We start from the raw sequence: 24,704 nt of genomic DNA on the forward strand, positions 1-24,704 counted from the left end.
GGATTGGCACATGAGAGTAAGCATCCCGAAGGTCCAATGGCACCAACCAGTCTTGAGAACCTGAAGGATCTGAAAAAGGGTTACCATCTTGAACTTGGCCTTCCTGAGGAATTTGTTCAAATTTCTTAAGTCCAAGATGGGTCTCAATCCTCTGTCCTTCTTGGGAGTGAGAAAGTAGGAGGAATACCAACTCTTGTTCTCCTCTGCTGCAGGTACATGTTCTATTGCACCTTTCTCTAGCAGGGTTAAAATTTCCTGCACAAGGAGCGATCCGGAATTTTGACAGAGTTGTATCCCGGTGGATGATCCTGAGGCCTTTTCTGAAAAGGAAGGCAGTAACGCTGGGCTACTGTTTCCAGTGCCCAAGCATCTGAAGTAATGCCCCACCATTCATTCAGATGCTGCAAGATTCTGCCTCCCACCGGGGTCTTGTGGGTCAAGACCTCAGAGTGGCTTAGAGGCAGCTGCCACAGCTGGGGCGGATCTAGACCTGGGATGTGTGTTCAGATTGTACTGAGCATTCATAGAACATGGGTAAAGATGTCACCTGCTATATATGGTTAGACAGGGACAGGGGTAGGTATTTGTTATGTATGGAACCAATCCAGTTGAATTTTTCGGGATCCTATGTCCTCTTGTTATGCCCAGATGTTTATCTATGTGTTGGTTTAACATAACTGAATACATAGAGAGGTTGATGCAGAATTATTGATGAACAACTTCGGACCAAATGCATTCTCGCACAGGTGCTTGACGAATATATGCACTGCATGTAAAATTGGGAACGACGTTGGGTCTCTTCATTTTCAAAATGTCATATTAGAGACGTTGCATCATACCTGTGTACATGTAGACGGGTTGTGTTAAACTGAGTTATGATTAATCATGTATTTTTTAATTGAATTTGGCAAGATTGCCTTTTTAGATGTGGAGCGGTATGAAATAAAGGTCCCTGCGATATAAAGTAATAATAGGAATAATACAAATTGTTTTATATAATGTTCATGTGTGCCGGTTGTCAAGATTAAATCAGCAATTGAAGTCATGGTTGAGCCAAAATAGGGGCCGATCATTGTAAAAAAAAAATTGCATTTAAAAATGCTTCTGAATGGTTCGCTCTGGGGAACCCCCATTGTGTGCATATAGTTTGTCTCATTTGTCCCCATGACGCCCTGAGAGTATTTGCTCTTGTGTCAAATAGGGGTTGATCTAGCACCCTTTCCTCGTCCTAGCCTGTCCTCTTCCCCTTCCAATTGAGGAATAGAAATGAAAAGGACGGTCCCTCCAGGAAGATGAGCCAGAGTAGGAGTGGTACTGAGGTTGTCGCCTTAGAGGTCTGCAGCTTCCCCAGACTCATCTGCCTTGCTGCCGGACAACTTCAAGCCGTCAAAGGGCATATTGAGTACTCTGGCCTGCACATCCGGTGCAAAGTCCGACTCTCATCCATGCAAACCTGCGTGGCACGGTGCTAGAAGCCATGGACCTGCTGATGCCGTCAGCAGTGTCCAGTCCTGACTGGAGACATTCCCCCATTGCCTCCTTTCCATCCTTCACAATAGCCAGGAAGCTGCCTCGTTCCTCGCCTTCAGAATGTACTGCCGCCATGCTAGGACTCCAAAAGGGTGTAGGTAAACCTCGAAAGGGTACAAGTAACAGTGGTTGACTTTAAAGCCATACTGCTTGAATAAAAAAATCTTGCGAGACTAGGCATCAATTTGCTTGTCATCCCTATCCAGGGGAAGTGAGGGATAAGCAGACTACCTGGTGGATGTAGCTGCTTGGACCATTAAGCTTTCAGGCGTAGGGTGCTTAGTTAAATAGGCTGGATGAAAGGATGAAGGTCTATATTTTCTAGCAACAATTTTGTTTACCGCAGGTCCAGATTCTGGGGTTTGCCAGTTGGCCATGACCTTCCTTTGAAAGGCTGTATGAAAAAGGTAGTACTGGATCCTTCCGAGGACCCTGGCTCAGAACAGCTGTCATGTCATCTTGTTCATAGGTAGGAAAATTCCTACTCCAGCCCATGAACTCCACAACCCTATTCATAATATCCCTGTATGCTAAAATCAGCATGATCAGATGGGTCAGGTTTGTCAAACTCCAATATAGGCAAAGTGTATTTGCCACTTGCTGATTGGAGGCAGTCAAAGATCAGACATTTTTGATTCTGTGTTAATCAGCTCCTCCGGAGCATTCTTTGTCCCATATTTCAAACCAAATGGGGAAGAATCCTCCTCAGAGGATTGCTCCTCCTAATAAATAGAAGACATAGACCTGAAAGTCTTCCTTGGCAAATGCGTATAAACCTTACCCGTGGGTTGATGGAATCGGCATTGTTTTCGCCAAGGGCGCTACAGGAATCAACGCCGTCTTCAAAAGAGGCATCAATGTCAATGTTGGCTTCAATAAAGTCGAAGGTGCCCAAGACAAAGGCGTCATCGAAGATGGTGTCAACGAAACCTTCGACACAGGTGACGATGAAGGTTTGGAACCTGACGCCATTTTGTCTGGCGTTGCCTTCGATTTATGCACCGATAGGCTTGTTGCTCTTTTTCTAGAGGTATCTGAGAAGGTTCTCGAGACGGTACCCTCAACGATTTCTCACTGGATTTAGAGCGTTTGGTAGTCCCTGACCTTCCTCGGTCATCCGAAGGATGAGCTGGGGCATGGTCTTCGCGTGACTTCTTTGAGGGGCGGTGGGGCCGCATACTCGAAGATATGCATCATTGAGGCTCTGAAAGCCTCCCATTTTCTATGGGAATCATGTTTAGTTGGACAAGTGATAACCCTTGTAGAGTCAGAAGAAGAGGGAGATCGGTGACGTCTCTCTGAAGATTTTCTCGACAGACTCCTTGATCAAGACTTTGACTTACGCCGGGACGAGTCCCTAGACTCCCCGGAGTCTTTATTTCTCTTCGAAGAGGCCTTCAAAGTTTCCCTCCCCACTGCCAATTTACCTAGTCATTCCTTGAGAGATTTTCCTGTCATGGCCTGACAGGACCTGCAGTCATCGGTCTGATGGTCGGGACCCAGGCACCACAGGCAGACGCGATGGGGGTCAGTGATGGACATTTTCTTCCTGCACTCCTGGCATTTTATTAAACCAGTTTTTGGGGTGGAAGGATTATAAGACGAAAACATCTTGATGAAAAACTGAAGCGCTGTTTCAAACACACAAAGCAAAAGCTTTTGGAAAACAAACTGAAGCCAACGAGCACGGCTCGAGCCATTTGTACTGCGGATGACGTTGACGCATTATGGCAACCCTCGAGGGACATCGACGCCCTCCAAAGTCCTCAAGTTGTGAGATGAAGACAGGTGTTCCAAGGCAGAGGCAAGCTTTGGCCCCCCAACCAACCCCTGGCACCATTGGGCTGAACCTACTGCCGGAACAAGACCTGCCTCCATGCATTTGTGTACCAACCTCCCTGTGTTTGGGAGCATGAGAAAAGGACTCCTCTTGTTCCCGAGCTACTGGATTGCGACTCAGCCCAGTGAGAGCAGACACAGCCGGGATCCCAGTGTTATTCACAGTTGAACTGAGTTTAAAGAACCATTCTACATATTTGAACCACCAGGCCCCTACACTGCTGCCTTTTGCACGCTCCCAAACTGCAATCCCCCGATCTTCAAATTGCTATACAGTACCAAGAACTGCAAATGGGAACCATTTACTGCAAACTGCCCATTGGTCCATGTTTGGGCGCCAGAGACAGGTTATGTCACTTTTACCCCTATTGCACAGTGGAGGAAGGCATGGTAGAAAATACAGACACTGACAATGGATGCAAGTTTCAAAAACCTTTCTTTAACTCAAAGGGGTTTGGAAACTGCCTATCTTGCCCCATCGCTAGAATGGGAGTTTTCAACGACTAAAACAAACAAAATAGTCCACGTCAGTCTAGTCAAAATAAAAATCCCTTTAATAAGAAAACCTAACCTTCCCCTCCTTCTCAAAATAACAAATGTGTTAAGGGCCTACAAAAGGAAAATAGAGTCTCCAAAAAGAAAATGTCAGAATGGCTTCAGCATTAACTCCCTTCCCCAGGTTCAACCCCAAAGGGCCTGGAGAGTCTCTTAAAAACAAAGGATAGGTGGATGGTACAATTCCATCAGTCTTGCACAGTTTTGCTTACTGGTACAATTTAACAGTTCAATCACTCCCTTAAGGCTTCGCTTGCCATCAATATTCAGTTTGCATTTACTGTCTCAATTTCTCATAGTGCTGCACAGGCTTCCCTCTGCCGAGCTTGAGCCGGTCTCTCCTTTGTGGGGATTCCCTTCCCAATGCTTTAAGTACCTTTCCACTGTCGAAGACGTTCGAAACTGCAAGGAATTCACATAAACCTCTGCATAACCACTTCAACCTCTTCTCTTTACAACAACCCTTCTATTCACAATCTTCTCTTGTAGCACCAATACATCTTGGTACTTGTAGTTCTTATTCTCTTTAATTTGCCTTCTTGGCATATTCACAGTTCATATATTTCACTTTTCTTTTTATTCAACTTGCTTTATCACAATTACTTTCTTTCCTTTTATCTCCACTGTAACATCTTTCAAAACTCAACTTGTCACAGACTTTCGAATGTGTAACTTCGGGTCGCAGGACCACTCCATTACTGTGTATCCTTTCATCAATTTTTTAATCGACACAAGCGCAACCTTCAAAATAGTCACTTTCCCTTTAACACCAACCAGACTTTGGTTCCCTTAGATAGCTCACCAGCCTTGATATTTGGATATTTTTCCTGCAGCTCAAGGCCGTTAATGCCGCCTCCACTTCCTCCCAAACTCTGCCGTTCATCCGGGTGGGTCGTGGGCCGCTTACTGGCAACTTGAAGGTTTCTTTCGTCCACTCACTCGGCTTTGCTTTTTCGAATGTTCACGGCTTCCCGAAAGCTGGGAAATCTTGCCTGTTTTCTCTTGATCCCGTCAACTACAGATCAGCCCGTTGGCCTTCCAACTTCCAGTCTGGTTCACATCAGCCTCTGAAGAGCTGTTCCTTTTCGTACCCAGTCTCGCTCAACGTGTGCTTTTGTGCGCCACCTTTTATTTTCACAGAGAGTGTTAATAAGTGGCAAGTGTACCTGGTTATAGCTATGTGCCCGACTCTGCCTAGCCTCATTACAGGGTCAGGGCCAATGCAAGTCAGGAGAGGTGATCTTTCTGGTCTCATTCCTCATCTTCCTCTGTGCAGTACTATTGTTAAGAGGAGGAGTTGTAGTTTCCCATAAATTTAACTGGGAAAGGGGTTTGTCACAATGCCTGCCCCCAGACATCCGGAACAGGTCCATCTGTCCAGGCAACAGGCACCCAAGAAGACACAGGAATTCCCAAAACCCAGCCTAGGGGCTATATGGGTTCAGACCTGGCGCCGTAGGCGCCATGCTCATATTGCCAACTTTAAACTATGCAGGTCATCCTGCAAAGAACTCATGTACAGGCCATCATGAGGCCATGAAGGGACTACTTTCCTTTAGGAACTATTTTGCTGCTTGGGTGTGGTACTGGAACTTCTTACCTGGAAACTACTTTTTTGATGCTATTTAAACCACGCCCGAAGAGCTGCACACGCTTTGCGTTATTCTGCATTTTAGCAGTGTAACGCTCACCGTGTCTGCCGTCCAGCATCCAGTCTACAGCCACACCCGTCTTGTGTCCGGAGCCGATCCTAGAGAAAAAGAAAGAAGAAAAGGTTAGAACAAGGAGATTTCCATTTGGTCATCATCTTTTCCTGGAGCAACCGCACCTGTGGATAAAGGAAAAAGACATTAAAATAAACTGCGTCGCATTGCCAGCTACAGCGCCGCGCCATACTCGCCTCTCTTCGGAGCATCTCCACGACCCGGCGCAGCTCCCGTTGAATCTCTGCCCGAAACATCAGCATCTGAAAAGACAAGAACAAACAAAAGGTGAGCGGGGTTCCGCCAAAGACATTCTTTTACTTACCGCAAGATACTTACTCTGAATTTTACCGCTCGAGGCAGCGCTGGTCACCATCCTACGTGAGACATTTTCGGCAAGGCGCCGCACCTGCGAAACACCCTGCCACTGAACATCAAATCGACCAATTCCTTCCATCTGTTTAGGAAATTAGTCATTAGCTGGCTTTTGAAGAAACCAACCCTAAGATAGACTAAGCACACTACAAACTGTATATACTGTACATACCTTAGAAATGTTTAACCGTGTGACCTAACTACCCTGCCTGTAAATATTGTATATTGCAGATTACCTCTACAATTGTATTACTGCATAATCTATGTATATTGTACCTATGTAACCTGTCCTTTAAGCGCCCATTTACCCCAGGGTCTGGATCGCTATATAAAACAAATAAACAAACAAAGCACCTGCAAAGAAGATAGAGAACTATTGGTTAATTACATTTGGAACAATATTACTAGCTAGTCAGTGCTTGGTACAAACTGACTCTTACCTAAGCGCTACCTTCATCCATCGAGGCAAACTCACTCCTTGCATCACGCTACAAGGGAAAAGGTAAGAAAGGAGCAAGAGTGAATTAACAGACATTTGAACTCTAAAAGAACTATACATTCGGTTTACACACTACTTACCTCGGAGTCATTGTTGTCTGGAACTCTGCCAAATACCTTCGGATCAGTGAAGTAATTGAACTTCTACGCGCCCCTGCACTCCACGCAGGATGGAGAGTTCATCCTTCCAAACAATAAGGTGAGACTTTATGAAGGGGAATACTCAAAGTTTTCAGGGAAAATAGTGTTAGTGTAACCTCTCTACCACGGGTGGCTAATCCCCTTACTGCTTTTATGAAAATATTCTTGCGGGCCAGGCAGACGAAACTGAGTGGGCATGTGCAGTCGATCATTACTTCGCTACGAGTCACACTGGTGGAGACTGCAGCAGTCCAGCTTCGTTCGACTCCCATGTGGAATCCAGGTGAGCGTAACAGGTTGGATTGGATGTGGAAAAAGGGGGATACCATGCCTCACCATTGGGTGCTTCTACCCCACTCGCCGAGCACCCCCCTATCCAGGTAATCCCTCCCTTGCTTAACCAACACAGGGTCAGGATCGAAAAAGTGATGGCCTTCCCCTGGCCACCTGAGCATGGGAAACCCCCGGGTACTAGGTTGTGAAGCACTGTCTGGTTTTTCACAGCACCCAAGAACATATTCTTTTAAATAACACTGTGGTTATTACTTGCCTCCCGAACTGATTTATTATTCAGAGTGGTGCATCTTGCTTACTTTGCTTATTCTGTGTTCTTTCCTCATGGGTGGGTTTTGTGTACTTTTTCTAGTTATTATTGTACATTGTGTGTTGTTTATATATGTTTTCATATAACCTTGATTGGACTGTTATACTTTGCTGTTTAGATTGCTACTGAACTACATTCACATCCCTTTTGAGAGCATAGCCTTCTCTCTGCCCAAGTTACCACAGAAGGTGAACACACTATCTCTCTTACCTGTGCCAATGTTATCTTTATGATTGTCTTGATTTGTAGAAGTGTGGGAGATGAGTAGGCATTTTAGCCTCTACTTATCCATGTACTCCTACAGGGCAGAAGTTAATTTGTCACAGGGACCAAACGGTCTCAAGAACCAGTTTCAGCCCACTCACACAACTGAATGGAAGTCCTCAGCCAGACTACCACCAAAGTTCATTCCCTTATATGGAGAGGTCTGACCTGAAGAGGAAGGAACAAGGCCAACAAACAAGACTGCACAAAGAAGAGGGTGTGCACAACGAGGAACAACGCTTTTGAGTGTATGGTACTCAAACGCCTTATTACAGAAAAATGTAATTTTGGTCCAGCAGTGCACAGGGAAAATGGTAAAACACAGTTAACATCCTGTTAACTGAACGTTACAAAAATGATGGGCTGCCACTTAAAGAAAAAACGGTATGCAATGTCTCCCTTCAGCACTGCATTGAAGACGATGGCGAAAAGTTGCACACAACAAAAACATTCCCAACAACGAATGAGGAGATTAAAAAGTTGCAACATTTTACATTTAGAATATAAAAGGGGATTTTCTAAAGACGTCTCCAAGTAGTGGGACTGACACATTAACATTGTGTGTTTGACATAGTGAAATTACACTTGCCTACCTTTCTTTTCTCCAGGGAAATTTAACAAAAGTCATCCAACTACGCATAATTCTTAAATATACAACCTTCAGGTGAAAGGCCTTCTGGTAGATCACAAAGTTCTTGCACAAAGATGTTTAAAGCACAAGAAATGGATGAGAATATTTATAGACATCCTTTCTGTCTGCATTAAACTGCACTTCTATTTGATTAAAGTATTTAACCACACCAAAGAGCAGACATGAGATTTGCTAGAGGAGTCTATTCATCTGGCCACTAAAGCCGTGATATACATAAAGGATGAACTTCTGCAACTCTCAAAGGCCGAATATACTACCAATCGCTTTTAAACACTTGTCTCATTTGTTGTAATCCTATAGGCCTGTGCAGAGGACGTCCACCCTGATCTTCTCCAAGTCCGCTACAGTAGAACCATATGCAAAGTCGGTAGAAAAAACTTGCCGGTAGGAGTTGGTCAAGAAGAGTGCTGGGCACTATATCCTGGAGGCTGGGGTTTGAGCCATGATGGGAGCTATAGCTATAACATTGTGGAGTACAGTATCCTGAAAGGGCCCCATTAGAAATGTCCTTGCAGCTTTTTGTGTGAACTCATACTGAAACCTCTAATATAGTTATCCCGGTTCAGATTTGGTTGAAATACTGAAGGCCTGAAGGCATTCATCCCATACAACCAGTGAGGAATAGGAGGGCATCCTCACCTCTTTTCCCAATATATCCTCCTCCCACGGGCCAGGGAAAGACCCTCGCTTTTGGATCCTGACACTGGGGTGGATTTGCGAGAGGATCACATGGGTGGAGGAGACTTGGGGAGTGGGGATGAGGCACCCTTGGTAGGGACACAGTATCCCCCATTTCGCTTTCAAGATGTTCCATCAATCTCTCAGACCGTTGCAGGATATTTTAGGTCAGACCCCTATTTTCCCACAGACATTCATACATGCACAAACCACTCAGGTACTGAGACGAAGAAGATGTATGCAGGTGGAACAACCAGGCAAGTCCACCTAATAAATTTGGCCAGGGTCAGGTAATTGGAATTAATGACCAACACCTGAGCTCACAAACTTTCCGAACGAATACAAAAGGCTCTGCCACCTAAGAAGGAGCTGGCGAAGAGAGAGCTGTGAGAAACCGATCTGTGAGGAAAGGCGTGCCAAGACGCTGACCGTTTGCTGTTTGGGTCGGGTCCCGTGAGTGGCGTTGGAGAAGGAACTCTTATGCAGAGTCGGTGCAGCGGGAAGCCGGGTTAAAGAGAGCCATCCCATTGATCCCCGCGAACAATACTCTTTACCTACCGGCGTTGCAGGAAGGATGTGTCCACGGGGCAGGCTGAAGAACCCCAAAGGTGGAAAAAGCGTGCAGGTTGGTTCGCGTAGACCTGAAAGGTGAGCGCCAGCAGCAGTGAGTTTCATTGACCTACGAAACACTGAATGGACATGCATGCGAGTAAATGAGACATTGTTCAACACCATTGCAAGAGGAACTCGCACACGAACAGCAACTTGGTGGCCACACATTGTTCAACGGTTTTGCTGTAGAAAGACAGCTTTGCAAGCAAACCATTTCTTCACAATAATACTGAATATTTGATGCAGACATTGTTGGGAAGTAAAAGGAAGGAACAGGTGTACACTTATTCCGTAAAAGCCAAGAGAACATTATGTGTTGTTTAAGCAGAGGATTGGAGAGTGTAATGTGCAAGTTACAAACCGTGAAGATATGAACCAGCATTTCCAAAGCTATTTATCTGACATTGTTGACACTACAAAAGTGTTATTCAAAGTGAAACAAGCATTGGCAAGAGCCATTGGAAAATGTGTGCTTTGAGAAACCAACGGTTGGCAAGAGCCTTATAAATGTATGAAGGGGCAATAAATGACAAGTGACCAAGCAAGTAGTGGTAAAGACGAAACAAGTAAGGTGTATCGGCTGCGTGACCTGTAATGGGTGGACCCTGTGGTCCAACAACTGTGCCTAGACCGAGGACACCCATCTACTAAAAAGCTATATAAAATACTTACTGATGAACCTGTGAAGTTGATGTAAGCATTGATGAACTGTAGTTGTGAAACTTGTGAAGAACAACCAAACCAGAGGAGCTGGAAAGTGTACCCGGAAATCTTGTTGTGAAGAAGAACCAGAAAGCTAGGGGAAGGCAACCCCTAGCATCGTGAACGGCCTTGAGACTTGGGGACGGGAACCCCTTTGCAAGCCAGGAGCTGGAAGAAGCTCAGACCAGTTACTTTGAACACATTCTTTTGACGTTGAGAATTCCACACAGAGTATAAACATAGATGTGAGGGCAAGTGTAGGATTAGGACATGGACTGATGTTTTCTTTGGACTTCCTAATCCAGACTATCCTTAATTTCCTTTAGGTAGGGGAATCCCCACCTTAGCAAGGGCAAGACATGCCTTTTTCAAACCCTTTTTATGTTGAATAAAAGTTTGTATCCCAAACTTCATTTCTGTTGTCTTTGTCTACTTCATGATGCCTTCACAAACCTGTGATTCATAAGTAATGGTGTTGACCTTAATTTCTGATTTGTGTGTTCTGTTTATCCTTCCTCACAGTGATTAGTCTGCAATAGGCCTAGACTTTTATTGGTGATGGAACAAGTTACTTACCTGTAACTGTTGTTCTCCAGCATGGGTCTGGCATGGATTCACATGCTCATGAATATTCCCCGTCGTCAGGCTGGGAATCCTCGGTAAAGAAAAAACCAGTATCAGTTTCGTTTCTGATCTGTCTTTCGTAGTAATAACCAATCACTGGTCTCTGCGTCATACTGACCACAGCCAATGACTGCCCTCTACCTAAGCACCGCCTCTGGCAGCCATCTTCAGATTTGGAAGCACGTGAAGTGGCAGTATGACCAAGTGAAGAGCCGCAGAGGGGTAGGTGGGAGGGTTCGCATGTGAATCCATGCCAGACCCATGCTGGAGAACAACAGTTACAGGTAAGTAACTTGTTCCTTCTCCAGCATGGGGTCTGGCATGGATTCACATGCTCATGAATAAAGAATACATAGCAGTACACACATGCACAACCACGGGAGGTGGCAAAGGCTCAACATTAAGCATCACATCAAACTCAACATTAAGCATCTTACCTCCTCACCAGGCTCACCTCAGGGGAACAGGTTGCGCAGCACTGCTTGGCCGACCCTGGACTCCTCCCTGGAATCCCGGTCGACGCAGTAGAATTTCGTGAAGGTGTGCGTCGACCTCCACGTAGCAGCCCTGCATATGTCCAGCAGGGGCACACCAGATAGGAACGCCGTGGTAGCTGCGATCGCTCTGGTGGAATGGGCTCTCGGACAGCCAGGCAGCGGTCGGTTTGCCAACCGGTGACAGTACATGATACAGCCGGAGAGCCATCTGGAAATGGAAGCCTTCGAGAGGGCCTTCCCCTGATTGACAGGTCCAAAGTTCACAAAGAGTTGTGACGTCTTCCGAAAACACTTCGTGCGGTCCACGTAGAACTTCAGCGCTCTAGCCACATCCAGCAAGTGCAAAGTCCTCTCAGCCGGCGACGAAGGCGACGGGAAGAACACAGGCAACACCAAGGGTTCGTTGAGATGGAAGTCCGACGGTACCTTGGGCATGAAGGAGGGGTGCGTCCTGAGCACTACCCTCGTGTCGTGAAAAGTCAAGTACGGGGCCTTGCAGGAAAGGGCCTGGATCTCTCCCACTCGTCGTGCGGAGGTGATGGCCACAAGAAACGCTGTTTTCCACGACAGAAATTTCAACGGAGCTGAGTGCAGAGGCTCGAACGGAGGTCCCATGAGCTTGGTCAGCACCACGTTGAGCTCCCACGCCGGGGCCGGAGCCTTCACCGGCGGGAACGATCTGAACAGTCCCTTCATGAACTCTTTCACCAGACGATGAGACCACAAGGACGTCCGCCCCGTGGTTCTGGTGTATCGGGAGATCGCAGCAAGATGAATCTTGATGGACGCGTGTGCCAGTCCAGCTTTGGCCAGCGTCAGCAGGTACGGCAGTACCTGGGGAGCTGTAATCCGTAGAGGGTTAATCTTCTGTGCGTGGCACCAGACAGAGAACCTCTTCCATTTGTGTCCGTAGCATTTAAGAGTCGAGGACGCCCTGGCCTTTGCAAGAACCTCTCTGCAGTCGGCCGGTATGTCGTATCCTCCAAACTCTAGCGCTGCAGGAGCCAGGCCTGCAAGTTCAGCGATTTCGGGTCGTGGTGGAGGATGGCGCCTCCTTCTCTGGAGAGTAGATCCGCGTCCGCCGGCAGCTTGATTGGCGGGGACGCTGACAAGTCCAGAAGGTCCGGGAACCATATCTGCCTCGGCCACGCAGGTGCGACGAGGATCATCCTGCACCGTGACCTCTTGAGCTGGTTGACGAGCCGGATTAGCAGTGGCAAGTGAGGGAACGCGTAGAGGAACAGGCCCTCCCAGGGGAACGAGAAAGCATCGCCCATGCTCCTCGCCTGGGGAAACCTGCTGGCGAACCTCCGGCACTTGGAGTTCGTCGCCGTCGCGAACAGGTCGATCTGGGGTGTGCCCCACCGTCGGAAGAGGCGATCCACTAGATCCTGCCGTAGCTCCCACTCGTGGCACGAGCGCAGCTCCCTGCTGAGTGAGTCGGCGATGGTGTTTTTTATCCCTGCCAGATGAAACGGCACCAGAAATATCTTTTGGGCGATGGCCCAATGCCACAGGTCCTGCGCCTCCTTGGACAGTGCTGGGGACCTGGTTCCGCCCTGTTTCCTGATGTAAAACATGGTGGTGGTGTTGTCGGTGAAGATCCTCACCACCTTGCCCTTGAGGGACGGAAGGAAGGACCTGAGGGCCCAAAACACTGCACGGAGCTCCAGGGATTTCTCCGTCGGGAGCCAAAGGCCTCTTGCGTGCAGATTTTCGGTGTGCGCTCCCCACCCTTCCAGGGAGGCATCCGTGGTCACTGTCTCCTGGTGGGCTGGGGTCTGGAAGTCCAAGCCCGCCGTCAGATGCGCGAGGGTGCCCCACCACCGGATCGCTCGTCGGAAACTCTCGTCGAGTGTGATCCTTTCCTCGAAGCTGCCCGTCGTTTGGACCCAGCGCGCGTCCAGGAACTCCTGCAACGGGCGCATCCGGGGCCTGCACATGGGAATGAGGTAGATGCAGGAAGACATCATTCCGAGGAGGGACTTGATGGACCTCACCTTGGCCGCGTCGGCCACCAACATCCGCTGCACCTTGCCCAGGATGGTCCTGGTCCTCTCCTCCGACGGGGAGGCCAGAAGGGACACTGTGTTGAGCCTCGCTCCCAGAAACAGAGCGTCTTGCGCGGGCACCAGGTGGGATTTGGCGTAGTTCACAGAGAATCCCAGGTCCGTGAGAAGTTGGACGGTCCTTGCCGTGTGAACCACGGCAAGCTCCCTCGTCTTGGCTCGGATGAGCCAGTCGTCCAGGTAGGGGTAGACGTGGACCCCCTCGCGGCGCAGCTGCGCCGCTTCCAGTGCGAGGCACTTGGTGAATACCCTGGGTGCCGACCGTAGTCCGAAGGGGAGGGCTTTGAACTGGTAATGACGCCCTTGGACCACAAACCTGAGGAATTTTCGGTGCCCCTTTAGGATGGGAATATGGAAGTAGGCATCCTCCAAATCCAACGACGACAGGAAGTCTCCTTCCTCCAGCTGACCCAGGACGTGCTGGAGGGTGACCATCCGGAACTTCTGCGCCTTGATGAACTTGTTCAGACGTCGCAGGTCCAGGATGGGGCGCCATCCCCCCGTCTTCTTCTTCACGAGGAAGTATCTCGAGTAAACTCCGGAGCCCCGAAGCCTCTTTGGGACGAGTTCGATGGCGCCCTTCCTGAGCATCGCTTTTACCTCCAGGAGAAGTTGAGGGACGTGAAGTTCTTTCCTGGCCACAGGGGGGACGCGCGGGCACCTTCTCTGGAACTCGAGCGCGTGGCCCCGGGCCAAGGCGTCCAGCACCCAACGGTCAGTGGAGATGGACTCCCACACGCTGACGAAGCTCGCCAGCCGGCCTCCCACCGGGGTGCTTCGGTGGGGGCCCGACCCCACGGCCGGTTCAATCCTGCTTCGACGAGGCTTTGCCGCCTTGACCTCCTTGGCGACGACGGCGGGGTCCGCCAGACTTGCCTCGTCCTCTGTAGGCCTCCTGAGACGACGAGCGGGCCGCTTGACGGTAGGTGGAGAAACCGCCGCCGGAACCCTTGGAGGCGCCCTTGCCTCCGCTGCTCCGAAAGGGCGTCCGTCGTTGTTGCAGAACTCCCAGGGCCCGGGCCGTCTCAGTGTCCGCTTTAATGGCCTGAAGGGAATCGTCCACTGTTTTCCCAAACAGGTTGTTCCCATCGAAGGGCATGTCCAGGAATCTGGTCTGAACGTCTTGACGGAAGTCCGTAGCCTTGAGCCATCCACGCCGCCTAAGGCAAACGCCGTTGCCCAACTGGCGGAACCCAGTGTCGGCGATGTCCGTCGCAACGGTAATGGCGTGGTCCGAAGCCACCTCACCTTCCTGCAGGATCTCCAGGGCCTCCGTCCTCTTGTCGTCCGGCAGGAAGTCCAGCAGGGGAGCCAGTTTGTACCAGAGCTCCCTGTCGTAGCGGGCCACGATAGCCAAGGCGTTGGCCGCTTTAATCGTCGTCGCTGCCGACGAGATGACTCTGCGTCCCATAGCGTCCAATTTCTTTCCCTCACCGTCCGGTGGGGAAGTCGATGTGGAGGCCGCACCTCCCCCCGCTTTCTTCCTGGCCGCCGCGGAGACGACGGAGTCCGGGGTAGGCTGCGCCCGGAGGCACAGGGGGGCCGTGTCCGGGACCCGGTACTTCTTCTCGTACCGGTCTCTTCTAGCTGGCGTCGTGGAAGGGTTCTTGAGGAGGGTGAGGCCCTCATCCCAAATGTCGTCCAATAGAGGCACTCAGAGGACCGTCTTCCTCTTGGCCTCGTGCCGCTGATAAAGGAAACCTTCCTTCTTCTTCTCCTCAGGGCAGAGTTGGAAAAGCTCGGATGCCCTGGTGATCATGGAGTGGAACGATCCAATCTCGTCGGGCGGAGAAGCCCTGGTGGGAGGCGACGACGGTACATCCTCGTCGTATACCTCGTCGTCCGTACCCGTCGCTGCCGTGTCAGTCCCCGTATCATCCCCTCGGGTGGACGGGGAGGAGGGCTGGACGGGACGCGACGGCTGAAAAGGAGGTGGAGGGTGGATCCTTCTTTTCTTAGTAGGGGGAACACCAGAAGGTCCCGGTTCTGGGTCCCCCGACGGGAGAGGTTCCTCCGTCGGCAACGGTTGTCTCGTCCTTAACTCTGAGCATAAGGACTGTATAGCCAACAAAATGGCCGCCGAGTTGTCTTGCGGTGCTGGCAGAGGGGAATCCGACGGGCGACCAGGGGCCCCGTCGGTACCCTCGACGATGTCGTCGTCACCTGCGTCGGGATCCATCCCGACGGGCCGGTCTTCTCCCACGCCGAGGCCGTGGCTTAAGACCTCGACCAATTCCTCCTCCGAGGTTGAAGCCGAATCTACGACGACGCCCTGCCCCCCCCCTTTCTCTTCCCCTCGGGGGATTTCACGGGGGTCCTATCGATGGGCACAAAAGAGGACTCCCTCTGAGGTGGCAGGGAGACTGAGCCCCGAGGTCGCCACCACTGGTGTAGCCAGCACAGGCTGAGCCAGGGCCGCCGCGACAGTTTCGATAGAGGGCTTGGCCGGATGGATTAAGGCCTTCACCACCTTAGGTGCGCTCACAGCCTTATCCTTGAGGGGGGGGGGGACACCGCCTCGCTCCCCCTCCGCCTTCGAGCTCGACCGGGGCCTCTCCAGGAGCTTCGCCGGGTGCTCGGCCTTCCTCTTACCCGACCCAGAGCGTTGGCTCGTGGTTGATGGTGCCGGGGAGGGTGCGCCCTGCCTGGCGCCCGTAGAGCCCGACCGTTCGGCGCTCCCGGTGCCAGCGGACTGGTGGTGCTTGGCCTTATGTTGGACCCCCGTCGCCGGGGCGTCCTCAAAGGTCTTAGAAGACCGCTCGGATTTCTTCTTCTCACCGGACGGGCTCTTCCCTTCTAGCCAGTTGGCGAGACGTTGATGGCGGTCCTTCATGGTCCGCTCCGACATGTTGCCGCAAAACGCACAGTCCTTCTCCACGTGCGTCTTGTCCTCATGTAGGCAGTAGAGACAAAAAGAGTGTTCGTCCTCCTTGAAGACGTTCTGCAGCCGGCATCCAGGGCAGACCCTGAACAGCTTTCCGGGCGTCGAGCTTCCCTTCTCCTGGGCCATGACCGGGCCTGAGAAACTTCTGGAGTCCTCCAAAAGCGTAGCTCGACGAAATCTTCACCCTTGAGGGGCGCAGACGAATCCGACACGGGTCCCCGTTGATCGGAGAGAGAGTCGGTGGAGCTTGAGGCTCTTTTGACCGAAAAAACGAAGTTTTTGAGAAAAAACGTGAAAAAATAGCACTAACGCTCGAGAGCAATAGCACGAGGATCCCAACACATGAACGTGCGGTAAAAATCTGAAGATGGCTGCCAGAGGCGGTGCTTAGGTAGAGGGCAGTCATTGGCTGTGGTCAGTATGACGCAGAGACCAGTGATTGGTTATTACTACGAAAGACAGATCAGAAACGAAACTGATACTGGTTTTTTCTTTACCGAGGATTCCCAGCCTGACGACGGGGAATATTCATGAGCATGTGAATCCATGCCAGACCCCATGCTGGAGAATGATGAGAGCATGGCTTTTGAAAATATCCGACACATTCACCCTCTACACTCGCACCCTATTGTCAACCATTTTCCTGGCAACAACCAAATCTTCCGGGCCGGACAGGAGATAGTGGTCTCCCATTCAACCTGCACATTTATGAGACCTTGCACTGCAGACCAGGACAAGGTAAGCACAGTTTCAATTGCCTTATTATCTGTAACTGACTTCTATAATGTGAAGAAAGACCGAACCCACCATTTGCAAACCACTGTCCAGGTTCTAACCACCAACCATTTGCAAACCCCCGTCCAGGTTCTAAGCACACAATCTCCTAATACTCCCTTGCACATTGTTACCTACTACCCATTGTCTCACACTTCCTTCCCTCACATAACACTAGCCACAAATTTAGCCTTGCACAATGCACCACAGCTCCACACACAGGTTCTGCCTGCCTGCATCTAATAGCAAAAATGACTGCAGAGCCGTTTGACTGTCTCTTCCTGGATGAAACATTATTTCTTTCAGATTACCGTCTACAGGAACCCAGCTAAGTGCAGCAATGGTCTACCAAATAGGCACTCTGTGCTGCGAGACTGTGCCGGAGGAATTGGGTGTTTTATGAAACAAAGTAAAATAACACTGGAACTCTTTAATAGCCCCTTAACTTCAGAACAGTCCACAAACAAACCTTCCCAAATTCACACCTAAGCATTATTCTTCCAAACACATTTTGGTGGACAAAAAGATCTTGTAAAAACCTTAAACATAATATATCACTTACCCAGACCCTCCAGCTCCTGGACAACCTCTTTCCATACAGGTTCTATGTGGATGCAGCTAAAGCACCAGTCTGAGGTGATCTTAATGAGGTAGGGTTTCCTGAAGCTGTCTGGCACTACCTCATTGATGTAATGAGAGAAGTGTAGCAAGTACTTCTCATCTGACGAGTCTCGCCGCTCCGAGTTGAATGGAAAGTGGAAGAAAGTTTCATCAAAATAAAAGCTGTCATGGAAATGTCGGAAGTGGTGGCTCTGCTGCTGCTGTGGATAGCCCTGGCTCTCACCTGCATCTCCATATCGGTCGAAGTTTGATCTCTTCTCTTCAGTTGAAAGAATCTGTTTGTGGCAAGAAAAAACTGGTGTTAGTACAAGCATTGCCTGAATTGTCTCATCTTGAAATGTCTTACTGAACTCCTTTCCGGAAATGCCTCTGCCATACTTCCATGCATATCCATCAACACAAGACCCTCATTCTCCAACTATGCGACTCTTTAATATATATAGCTGGACCACCACATCAATTTAGTATTTAACACTCCCCTAAATGCCCCCCCCATTCATGACATAAAACCCCCCCACCCATTGTTACCCCGCTACGTGGATCTCACATCACGGACCTCTCCATTGATTCCAAATTTCAACTATCAGTCTCTCAAAAAGTACATCTATTTATATCCGTCTCTCACAATATGCCCATTGCTTTGGCACAGTGGTCCTCCACACATCCTCCCCCACCCCACCCCACAGCAGTCCTTTAAAATATGGCATCAGCTTCCTAATACCTCAGAACATGTTTGTTTTCCCCCTGCAGTCAGATATCTGGCAAGCAGATAATGCTATCTAAGACATAGTTGTGCATAGTCTCCCATTAATTGGAACAGTAAAAGGACCAGGTACAACTCCCATATCATCTCAGTGCTTTTGCAGCGCACCATATTTCTGTATGTCTAAAGCAACTAACTGCACAGGCGTTGCACGCGACCTCTATTCTCAAAAAGCAGCTTGTATCATCACATCTCAGTACATTCAAAAGAGGTTTTTGTAACTGATCTATTTTCCTTATTTATTCAATCTGTTGGGCTTCTAGGTTCAAAGCAAGGATACATGCTCATAGCCTGAACTTTTAAGTCCTAATAATAATAAGTACAATTTTGTGCACATTTCTTTAGCTGTGCTTCTGGACCCGGGCAGTCCTGTATTAGAAATGACGACCAATGCACTTTGAGAGCCAAGCTGATCTGAGGAGTACCTTGCAATCTAGCACCTCCACACAGTAGGGTAGATTTATTTAAATGTGTCATTTGTAAAATGCTATAAGCAAGCAATGGCACTTCAAGAAATTGGAGGATGGATAGGTGGAGGAAGATAAAGGGTTAGGTGTTAACCTTGTGTCCCATTCCAGATACCGTTGTCAATATTTATTTTCAAGTCCTATATTAAGGTGCAGTGTTGGCCATTTTTCCTGGAAGGCATGTTGGAACATGCCCGTTGTCTACATCTTGTGTTCTGTGGGATTTCTAAAGCACATCTCTATCTGAGGTTATGGGGTACACTTTTGCATAGGTATGGGCCTACTACCTTGAGCATTTATTCTCTGCATTGAAGAGATGGGGTTGATCACACCACCCATTACTTACTTCAGACCCATGAATCAGTAGGATTGATAGGGAATCCAAAGAGGTCTTCGGGCAATCCTTTGGTCTTCTGGTAAAAGTGGAGGTCTTTCAGGGTCCGATGAAGTGTTCCTGTCTTTCAGCAGTGACAAGAGATCTATTCGGTTTTAGAGTAACAGGAATCATTTCACTGTTTTTTCAGCTGACAAGCATGAATGCTTTTACAGTACTTGCCTGCTAGGGCAACTAAGGCTCTGGCCAGTTTTATGGTTTACAAAAAAATAAATAAAAAAACACTTTGCTTGGATGTCGAGCTGAGAGTAAGGAATGATAGTCTTAAAGCACCAAATTGCCTTTATTTGGGCTAGTTTAACAGTAAGGTATTGGGGGCTGGTTATACCAGATAGTAGGAATTCGTTATTTGACCCTTTGTGGCTAAGGCGTTTTTACATACAGTTGGTGTGTACAGTATTTTATCCATGGAATGCTGTTGTCCCGATTGTGGTTTTTGGCCTTCCCCTGTGTGACAGGGTCAAGTCTGTGACCTTGTCAGGTAGGGGTGAAAGCCCCCTCTCCACAGGTAGTGGGAGGCATACAGAGAAATATAGAACAGGTTTTTCCTGTTTGGGAACAATTTGAGGGGTCCCAATTCCTTCTCCCACTTTATGCCAGCATGCATGTTGGCAGATCCCATCTCCAGCCTTGCCTCATGGTTCAGATACTGGGCAGGGTTTATTTTCAACTTCAGAAACCATCAGCCCGATGCAGAACTGTATCAACAAAGACCAAGCAAGAGAATCAAAACCAGTGCCCTCAAGCAGACGAATGAAAGAAAACCAACATCCCCACAGAGACCGGACCGCTGCAGCTCACCAGCAGAAGAGAGGAACCAGCTGCATAAACACAGAAAACGGTGTCACGGGACTGGCAGCTCCCACCTGAGAGTTTGCACAATCAGTAACAGCTCCACTAACACACCAGAGACAAAAAGGTGGAAAAGGACCCTCATTCCCCAAACGTACCGGAATAGAGCCCAGAACACAAACTGGCACACTGAACTTTCAATGTCACCGTCTACGGGTATGCAGTGAATTTACCTTGCACATACATGTCCCGGGTGGGGCAGGCAGGGCCAGATTGGACAGGGAAAGCTGTCCAATCTTCACACACGGAAGGAGATTTAAGCAGAAGAGTGGGTTTTTCGGGTCAAAGTTGGATGACAGCCCGGGAATTGTGGAGATTTGCAGAGAACACCGCATATTTCCCCCAGGTAATATTCTTTATACTGGATGTTCCTCCCATTGATTCCTCATCTTTGATACAGCCATATCCTGCTCTTTGTAGTCTCTGAAAACCTTGACAGCAGAGGCCGCTGTGTGGCACTTAGTCAGAGCGGTTATCATTCCTGTGTCAGACAGGATGTCGATTTTAGTATAAATAGCACGCACTGCGCCCGTTGCCTCAGTTCTTCATTTTCCCCTCTTTGAGGATTATATAACCTGTATGAAAGTTGAAAGCATATTAAAAAAAAATGTAGCCATTGTCAGAGGGGTAGGCTGGAAGGTTGATGAGGAATCCGTGGGCGGAACATCCAGTAGAAAGAACATTACCAGGGAAATAATTTGTTCTTGCAATGGATTGTGTCCTCCCACGGATTCCTCATTGCTGATAGGCTCCCATAGCAATTTCGGAGATTGGGGGGTGGAGGGGATTCTTGTCACTAGTGATTGATGATGTGCAGAACCGCTCTTCTAAACTGAGCGTCTGGAAGCAGCATTACAAATGCCCTGTACTGGAATACCTCTTTGAAGAGAAACTGGTAGCCACTCCTCTGGTGGAATGGACTCTTATGCTTTCAGGGACATCCATTCCCACAATTGGGCATCAATCTTAAATGCACAGGATGATCCAACATGATAAATTTGCTTGGTCACGCTGGGCCTAGCCTGTGGCCTGTACAACCTATAAATAGTTGGTCATCTTGTCTGACATTTTCCATCCTAGAAATTTAGAAGCCAAGAGCCCTTTTTGGGTCCAACCTGTGTAGCCTCTCTTCATCCATAGAAGAGTGAGGAGGTGGATAACAAGCCAGTAGTGTTATTTTCTGTGTCAGATGGAATTCAGACACGAGGGACGAACCCTTACTTTCTCCTTGAACAATATTTTAAATGGAGGTTTATGCGACAGGGCTTGTAGCTCACTCACTCTGAGCAGAAGTGATGGCTACCAAAGAGACAGTTTTCAAAGTTAATAATCGGAGCGGACAGAAATGGTTCAAACGGAGCTCCCATTAAGAAGGTGAATGTCCAGTTCAAATCAAAGGACGCCACTAGAAAGTTGATCGGTGGGAAAGTATGTGTCAACCCCTTGAGGAATTGAATGACAATTAGCATCTTAAAGTAAGAGCCTTGCTCGGACGTGCGTTTAAAAATTGATAATGCCGCCAGGTAACCCTTGGGGGTAGCCACCTGCAGCCCCCGATGGGCTAGGTGCAATAAAAAAGAAAGCACTGCAAGTATATTGCAAGTAAAAGGAACAATATATTTAGCTCTACACCAGCTTCAAAACTTGTTTCAATGGCAACAGTATAGTGCTTTTGTTGCTTGTCTTCTGGCCAAAAGCAACACCTTCGTCTCCCAGGAGGTTCCAATCTTTGCATCTTAATCTCTCAGAAACCAGTTGTGAAGGTTCAGAGTACTGGTTTCTGGGTGAAGAAGATGGCCTCCCTCTTGTGAGAGCAGGACCATCCTCTGGGGAAGGTGAAATGGAGGGCAGATTGACATGGTCTAGAAGGTCTGGGTACCATGTCCTCCAGGGAAGGTTCATGGACTTCCCGAACTTCAACCTCCTTATGGCACAAGGAATGACAGAGACATGTGGGAAAGCATACAGGAGTAGAAATTACTACAAACGTGTCCCCCAGAGCACCACTCTGAGGAAATTCCATGGAGCAGAACAAGTTGTACTTCCTGTTGATACTAGATGCAAACAGATCTACTTGTGAGGTTCCCTTAAGGGCGAAGATCTCTAGAAGGACTACCTGCGCTAACTCCCACTCGTCAGAACAGTTCTCTGCCTGCACAGAGCGTCCACCATCATATTATCTTCTCCGGGTAGATGAACAGCCAACAGAGAGAACCTGTTTTGTAGCACCAAAAACCAGAGCTGCATTGCCTACCTGCACAGTGATAGTGACCGTACATCTACTCTCTTGTTGAGGTAATGCATGGCCCTTATCCGTCATTATCAGGACGTTCTTCCCCTTTACGGATGGCAAAAAGGCCATCAATGCCAGTGTGAGTGCTATGATGAATCTGATGGTGTCAATACTCCTTTTCAACTGTGACCTCCCCATGTGGCCAGGGGGCGGCAGCAGCTACCTGATCCTGACTCTGGGGGCGGCTATATGAGGGAGGAACACATGGGGTGGGGGGGCACCACCGGGAGCGTGTCCTGGCATCATCGGATGAGACGATATCCCCCTTGTTATTTAGAAGAAACCCCCTTCCATGGCCAGTGCCTTCATGGCATATTATCATGCTTCCCCTTGTCCACCTAGGTCTCTCAAGATCGGTCGAGGGACCGTGAGATGAGAGGGGACTCTGTGGAGCCAGCCAGCTCATGTGGGAGAATGAGTGGTTTCAAGAGGTAAGAACACGCTGCAGGGACGTGTGGGGAACTCATGTTGGCAACAGTAAAGACAGACACAAGTGATCACAGCTCAAGGGTGTTTATTGAACAATGAATGCAGGGTGGAAAAACACCCATCCCAAACCTAAATCATAAGATGGGAGGAAGCGTCAACCATCAAATGAAAAATAAGGCAGTCCTAGTGGCGTTGTGTCAAAGAAAGCAGGCCTACTAAAATAACTATTGCCAAGTTCTTACAACTAATTACAGAGAGAGTGTGAGATAGGATTTCTATAAAGAAAGAAGTATTCTCAAATCACAAGTTAGCATGTGATTGCCAGGATTGAGTGGATGAGCCGGAACTGGTTGAAATTGAATGGTGACAAGACAGAGGTGTTGATGGCCCCACCGATACTTCACTTTGGGTGTATTCTTTCTGTCCCTCTTCTCTGGGCTCTCTACCGGTCCCGGTGACAAATGTAAGGAATTTGGGTGTTATTCTTTCTGCCTCCCTTTCAATGAAAAACCAGGTCTCTGCTGTGTGCAAGACAGGCCACTTCCATTTTAAGATCCTGAAGAAGGTTCTACCGCTTCTTCCTGCCACTCTTCATCCTCCAGTTGTTGCAACCATGGTGCTTAGCCGTCTGGATTACTGCAATTCACTGCATCTCGCCCAACATAAGGGCCTAATCCAGCGGCTGCAGCGCCTTCAAAATCTGGCTTCTCGTATCGCCACAGGATCTCCGTATGGAGCTCATATTTCCCTGGTGCTTCTGCTCTGCACTGGCTCCCGGTTAGTCGTAGAATTGAGTTCTAGTCATTGTGCATTGTTCATAGAGCACTCCACGGACTGGGAGCAGAATATCTTCAGTCTAAGTTTGTTCACTATCACCCTGTTCGTGTGCTGCGCTCCTCCTCAGTGGAACTGCTGGTAATCCCTTCATACCAGGCCTTTTCGGTTGCGGCGGCCCAAATGTGGAACGATCTTCCTCCTACGATCAAGGCTATATCGAATCATCTAGCCTTTAGAAAATCTCTGAAGACCCTGCTATTTTAATTCTATGTTTTCTATTCAGCTGTTCTCCTCACCACCAAGATATCTTTGGTGACCACGCGCTTTAAAAGTTGAATTAACATAACAGGGCTCTCCCTTCCCCACGTTTTCAGCACGGGAAAAGGTGGGACCTTGGAGCACAGCACAAGCTCAAGTTTTCTCAGCACGAGCCGACAGTTCTGTTCCAGCTATCAGGTTCTTCAATGGTAAATTCTCTTGCCCTCGAGGACCAGATGAATTCCACAACAAACAAAAAGCTCTTTTCCACAGTTCACGTTGGGTGATGGGTTCACCCGTGTCCCCCTCTTCCAGGCACCGACCCCTCATGTATCGTATTCAACATGTCATGATTCCTGCCTGTCATGTCCCCAGCCCTCCAAGATGTCAGGCTGGAGCCAGGCCACGATCACCTACATGGCCCTCAAGGGCCTCTCCATCCCTCCAAAGACCCACTTGGAGTCAGACTTGGCGCTTGTGGCACCTGACTCACTCACTCACTCACTCCCATAGGATAACATTGGGGATTGGACTTGTAGTGCATTGATGGGGACAAGATGGATGCCCCCACATATTTCGGTTCCCAGAACTGCATGTGCAGTCTAGTCTTTTGGGTGTGGTTCAGCCCAGAGACACCTGGGATACCCAGAGACTATTTAAGCCACGACCAGGCTGAGAAGAACAAGTGACTTACCAACTGTAACTTTCTTTCGACTAGATGTTCCTCCCACGTATTCCTCATCTTGTGATAATTCGTTATCTCCAGCTTCGCTGCTTCGGAAAAAAAAAAATTCTCGGCAGAGGGCGCTGTGCTCGAGGTCGTGGCGTCGATTGTCCCTCGACGGACTC

At 48.8% G+C, this 24,704-nt stretch overlaps 1 protein-coding gene across 1 annotated transcript in view; it reads right to left on the reverse strand.

Moving 5' to 3' along the window:
• Positions 1 to 24,704, reverse strand: part of DNAJC16 (DnaJ heat shock protein family (Hsp40) member C16) — a 1,127,735-nt gene that overhangs the window by 991,910 nt on the left and 111,121 nt on the right. The window contains exon 4 of the mRNA XM_069610457.1: positions 17,564 to 17,897. Coding sequence (XP_069466558.1) covers positions 17,564 to 17,897 — 334 coding nt within the window. The remainder of the gene's footprint in view (positions 1 to 17,563; positions 17,898 to 24,704) is intronic.

Source organism: Ambystoma mexicanum, chromosome 8 (assembly GCF_040938575.1).
Source record: "Ambystoma mexicanum isolate Mex_15411 chromosome 8, UKY_AmexF1_1, whole genome shotgun sequence".
Taxonomy (NCBI): domain Eukaryota; kingdom Metazoa; phylum Chordata; class Amphibia; order Caudata; family Ambystomatidae; genus Ambystoma; species Ambystoma mexicanum.